This window comes from Microtus oregoni, unplaced genomic scaffold, assembly GCF_018167655.1.
Source record: "Microtus oregoni isolate MIOR12 unplaced genomic scaffold, Mior012 000017F_ref0000208, whole genome shotgun sequence".
Classification (NCBI taxonomy): domain Eukaryota; kingdom Metazoa; phylum Chordata; class Mammalia; order Rodentia; family Cricetidae; genus Microtus; species Microtus oregoni.
The window spans coordinates 27,268,330-27,273,671 of record NW_024543076.1 but is presented as its reverse complement, the minus strand read 5'-3'; the positions used below and the strand labels follow the sequence as shown (position 1 = coordinate 27,273,671).

Sequence of the window (5,342 nt, the reverse complement as noted above, 5' to 3'; positions counted from 1 at the left end):
CTCAGATAGTCTCTTTTACTGTCTGTTAATATTTGCTGGATGAGTGATCGTACTATTTCCAGATAATAATATTTATATTGCTTCCCAGGCTTTCACTTGTTCCAAACAACAGAATTTCGTTTTGTTTTATAACCACTGAATAATATTCATATGTATATGTGTAAGTATTGTCAAACCTTTTGTATCTCAAAATAGAGCATTTTAAAATTGAACCTAGAAGGCTACAGAAAGTCACTTTTCCAAGTCTATCCTATGAAATCTTTTTTTTTTCCCCAAGCCAAACTGTATCCAGCTTTATTAAAGACACTTTCCATAAACCATCATGGTTTTCCAGGCAGGACATGGGCAGACAATCATCAACAATACAGGAGAACTTCCAAACTCACTTCTTGTATGGGCTACCAAAGCCAGACCTGAAAAGGGGGAGGAGCTCAGAGTGAGGGCTGACATTTCACACTGAGGATGTTGTTTCCCAACTTTTCACAAGCCGACCCTGACTTTCAGCAAATGAAATGAAAATGGCAGAATTATCAATCTGCAGACCCACAATCTTCTATAAAAGGAACCGCGGCGCTTTTGAGGACACTCAATGATATCACTACAAAGTCCGGATTGCCCAACAGACTGGCAAAACCAATTTTGGGGGTCAGGTTCCAACAGGTCTCTGGTCTTAAGGGAGTTAAGTCTATGTTGATGGTACAGGGGGGAGGAGGATATAAAAATGAACTGAGTTTTCCCACACAAGGCATGTTGTGCCATGGTGGCCACATATGACAACATGTCCCCAGGATGTCTCTCCTGGGAGCCACGAGGAGTCTTTCAAAATTATCAGGGAAAGATGTTTTCCATCATGAACCATCATTCATCCAGCTTGGGAGACACTGCTAGTGACATATGTTCCTCCCTACCCAAAACAATGAAGTGTTCTGTGTGCTAACAACATAGCTTTAAAAAAAAAAGTAAAACAAAATTCTGCATTTTTATAAATCTTGATAAAAAAATAGTATTTCAAACTGTACAGTCACCAGAAGTACACAGTTATCAAAAACGCACACATTTCACCTGGCGTCTCCAGCACCTTCAGCTTTTTGTACCTGCTCTGTTTTGGTGTCTCCATTCTCTACAGGATTATTGGCATCCTTACCAGCGTCGCCTTCCCCTTCTTCAGCCTTGGGTACCTTCTCTCCCTTGCTTGCAGGGGCCATTTTAGGATTGGGCTCTGGCTTTTCGGATCTTCTCTGTGGCTCGTCCTTCACCTTGGCTTTATCTCCTTTAGTATTCCCTTCAGCCTTTATGGGGCTGCAGCAGGTGCGCGGCTTGCTTGGGTCCGGCCGGGAGTCCTTCTTGCTGCTTCTTCCCCTATGAAATCTTAAGTAAACTCTACACCAAGGTTTTATGGGATATTAGTTTAGGACGTGTTACATTTGCTTTTGTTGTAGAACATTTGTTTAAGGACGCAAAGATGTGCTGCATTCTTCTATGCTGCATTCCTTTAACTCTGTGAAGCTGTGTTACTCTGCCTGTCTAAAACACCTGATTGCTCTAACAAAGAACTGAACAGTGAGCCAATAGGGAGGCAGGAGAGAGAAATAGGTGGGGCTAGTGGACAGAGAGAGTAAATAGGAGGAGAAACCTAGGAAAGGATGGAGAAGTGAGAAAAGGTGGTGAGGAGGATGCCCAGGGCCAGCCACCCATCCACACAACCGCCGTGGAGTAAGAAGGAAAGACATACAGGACAAACAATGGTAAAAAGCCTAGAGGCAAAATGTAGTTAAAGAGAAACAGGATTATTCAGGTTGGAAACCTGGCTAGAAACAAGCCAAGCTAAGGTCAGGCATTCATAAGTAAGAATAAGTTCCTATGTATTTATTTGGCAGCCAGGTGATGGACCCCCAAAGAGTTAAAAACAAACCAACTACATCAAAGAGGCACAAGAGTTTGGCACGTTTCCTGCAAGGCACTGTCGGCACATTGCGTAATCAATGTGCACCTGGCAGTCACCCTGGCCAGAGTCCCTGAAGGCTTTGGATACTCATGGTTGACGAGTTCAAAGCCATCTGCTGTGTGATGCTGTCCTCACCCCCTCATCTCAGTTCTTCCAAAGAGCCAACATTAATGGGAGAAACAACAAACAACTTTCCATAATTTAGGGAGCCAGATAATTTCACTCTATCTTTTTGGGGTTACTAAATTATTTTTAAATGACATAAAAATAAGTTTGTAAATCAATGCTAATCACATTGCCCATTACTCCTCTTCCCTCTCCAGCACGTCCCTATTTGATTAGATTCTATCACAGCCCTTGAGCCAGACACCATCAGGGTAGCCTTAGCTCCTAGTTAACATGGGAAAGAACTAAAGGACTACCCTGGAAAGTCGTAACTTTCCATGACCTCAAACATATTTTGAGTTCCTGAGCTCTTACATCAACCTTCCATCAGTAGGAAGGGGAACCCAGCTCATTGGCTCATGAATTGAACAAGCCCATGATCTATGAGGCAGATGGGAAAATCTTGGATCAAAGATTAGGGCTTCAGAATAACTTCTCGGTTACGAGCTGAGCCACCATCACGGTGCACCCTGGGAACGGTCAGTGGGCTGGACTGGCTGTTGTCCCACTGTGCAGGAAGAAAGCAAGGTCCAACAACGACATATTACTTCCTTTCTGCCCTTAGAACCCAGTCCAGTGTCCCTTTGTGGGAGCTATCACTGGTCCTACCAGCTGCGAGGGTGGGAGGAAACACAGTTAGGGTTTTACTAATCACCAGGCCCCACTGGAGAAGGGTCAAGCTGTGGTAGAATTGGACAAAGAGGCAGTGAATCTGTCACCAACCGAGTTACAGAAAGTAGATGGCTTCACGTCCTTGTGCTATCTTTGGACTTGGTTTTTCTCTTTAGCTTTAAATAGCTGTACTGAAGGTGAATGGCCCTGGGGGAACTATGAAATGGCCTGCCTTGGGGTTTCTCATTGTTTCAGTTCTAACGATATTTGAATCTGGCAAGTTTTGAGTTCTCCTTGGGAGACTGAAACAAGAATGGATTGGAAAATATCCTGTTCCTTAACAGAAGGGAAGTGACAGTATTTAACTGTCTTAGCTTATTATATCTAAAGAGAGATTTCCTGAATTTCACAGAATTAATGGTGAAATCAGAATGCTGTTTTGCACAATTAGTTGTGGGATATAATAAAGTGAACATGAGGTATTAAGTGAGCATTATGTTCCCTTAATAGGGTTGGCATTGCTCAAAAAATTGAAGTGAGCAGTGATTCCTTTAGTGGCCCCAATTCTCCATCCCAGAATCCCAAGCTGACAGCAACTGGCTGACTTCTTCTATGTAGAAGGAGCTGCGGGCAGCTTCCCGCCGCCCGGCTCCCGGCCACAGGCTAGCTTTACTCAAAATAATTACACGGAAACTGTATTCATTTATACACTGCCTGGCTTATTAGTTTCAGTCTCTTATCGGCTAATTCTCGCATCTTGCTTTAACCCATATTTTGTAATCTGTGTAACACCACGAGGTGGTGGTTTACCAGGAAAGATCTTAACCTGTGTCCATCTCAGTGAAGAGAGCTATGGTGACTGCCTCACTGCCTTCTTCCTCCCAGCATTCTGTTCTGTCTTCTCCACCTACCTATGTTCTGACCTATCAGGTCAAGCAGTTTTCTTTATTAATTAACCAATGAAAGCAACAGATAGATAGAAGACCCACCTACATCACTTCTATGAGTAATTGAGTGCAATTTATTGGGTATTTTTCTTTTCATATTTCTTTTTTTTCCTCACATTTTCAAGTTTAATAGATACTACAAAAAGAACAGGCTGATTTCTGCAACAGGTGTATCATATAGTCTACCCACAACACAGCTCAGGCCATTCCCAACAGTGGAAGAAAGGCCAACCCCCACCCCCCAGCACTGTAGGAAAGGCATGTCTTGGATGACAACAAGTTTTGTTTTTAAGCATGAATAGAGTACAAGAGATTTTCTTCTGGCTGCCCAATGGAGCCTGTCAGAAAAATGGTCCAGTGCTCACTTCTGCTTAGAGAAATATTCTTTGCTCTTTTGGACATCAGGCTTGATGGTATCACTGCCAGGTTTCCAGCCGGCTGGGCACACTTCACCATGTTTGTCAGTGAACTGGAAGGCCTGAACTAGTCTCAGAGTCTCGTCCACAGAGCGGCCAACAGGAAGATCATTTACAGTGATCTGTCGAAGGATACCTTTATCATCAATAATAAAGAGGCCCCTGAAAGAGATACCTTCATCAGCCTTTAAGACTCCATAATCCTGAGCAATACTGCGCTTGGGATCTGATACCAAAGGAATGTTCATAGGTCCCAATCCTCCTTGTTTCCTGGGTGTATTAACCCATGCCAGATGACAGAAGTGAGAATCCACACACATCTGTGTGTCGGGGCTGGAAGAACCTCAGGCATCAGCCTACAGCACAGCACTCAGCTTTAAGACAGGCTCTCTTTGGCCTGAAGCTCACCAATTAAGCTCTGAAGGCCAGCCGAGCTGGAATTGCAAGCAAGTGCTGCCACACCCAGAGTTCTTTGTTTTTTAATTTTATTGATTCTCTATAGATTTCATACCATGTATCCTGATTCCACCCATCTTCCCATCCCCCACATCCACCCTCCACCCTTATAACCTCCCCCCAAAACAAAACATAATTTAAAAGAAAAACCAAAAGCCATACAAAGCAAACAAAACAAAAGAAAAGAAACAAAAACAAAGAAGAAGAATCTTGTTGTGGATGCTGTAGTGTGGCCCGTTAAGTCACACAGTTTACCCGTTAGTCCCTAAATCACAGGTCTCAGAGAAAGAAACAGCTACGCAAAGGAAGGAAGACGACCTTCATATTTCTTATATACAAATTCACATATTTGTCAGTAAAAACCAATGACCTGAGTTTTATCCTGGTGCCCTGGGGAGGACGGTGGAGTTGGTGGTGTGAGTGTGGATGAGAAGTACCTGAGGGCCTGAGAGTAGGAGAACTGGCCCTGCTCCTTGCTGCAGGCTGCATTGAGTGAACTGGCCATGGCAGTACTGGAAAGCTTGCCTGGGTAGTGACGATGAGGGAAAGCTGATGGGTTGACCGACCTAGCAACCACCCAGGCCCAAACCCAGGGCTATGAGTTGGTCCATCATAACATCCACCTCATCTATGAACTGTTGGAGCCTGTGAAGGGGATGAACCTACAGATCCAAAGCTGCAGGATCTCCAGGATACAGGACAACAGCAGGATATCCAAGGGGGCCCCAGTGAAGCCATTATCGATGGTGTAGCACAAATCAGAGGCCTTGAGCCAGACCAATGACTCACGACAATGGAGAT

At 44.1% G+C, this 5,342-nt stretch overlaps 2 protein-coding genes across 2 annotated transcripts; both read right to left on the bottom strand.

Moving 5' to 3' along the window:
- Positions 1-955: 955 nt before the first annotated feature.
- Positions 956-1,972, bottom strand: LOC121458311 (non-histone chromosomal protein HMG-17-like). Its single transcript, XM_041667512.1, has 2 exons — positions 1,962-1,972; positions 956-1,380 (listed from the first exon to the last, which is right to left on the bottom strand). Exons 1-2 carry the CDS (start codon positions 1,970-1,972, stop codon positions 1,059-1,061), a joined length of 333 nt encoding a protein of 110 aa, XP_041523446.1. The 3' UTR covers positions 956-1,058.
- A 1,809-nt stretch (positions 1,973-3,781) lies between these two features.
- On the bottom strand, positions 3,782-4,396 carry LOC121458440 (peroxiredoxin-1-like). The gene has a single exon (XM_041667745.1). It carries the CDS (start codon positions 4,331-4,333, stop codon positions 4,031-4,033), a length of 303 nt encoding a protein of 100 aa, XP_041523679.1. The 5' UTR covers positions 4,334-4,396; the 3' UTR covers positions 3,782-4,030.
- Between the last annotated feature and the right edge of the window lie 946 nt (positions 4,397-5,342).

Excerpts from the sequence above, each read along its gene's own strand:
- LOC121458440 (XM_041667745.1), bottom strand. The coding sequence starts at position 4,333 with ATGAACATTCCTTTGGTATCAGATCCCAAGCGCAGTATTGCTCAGGAT.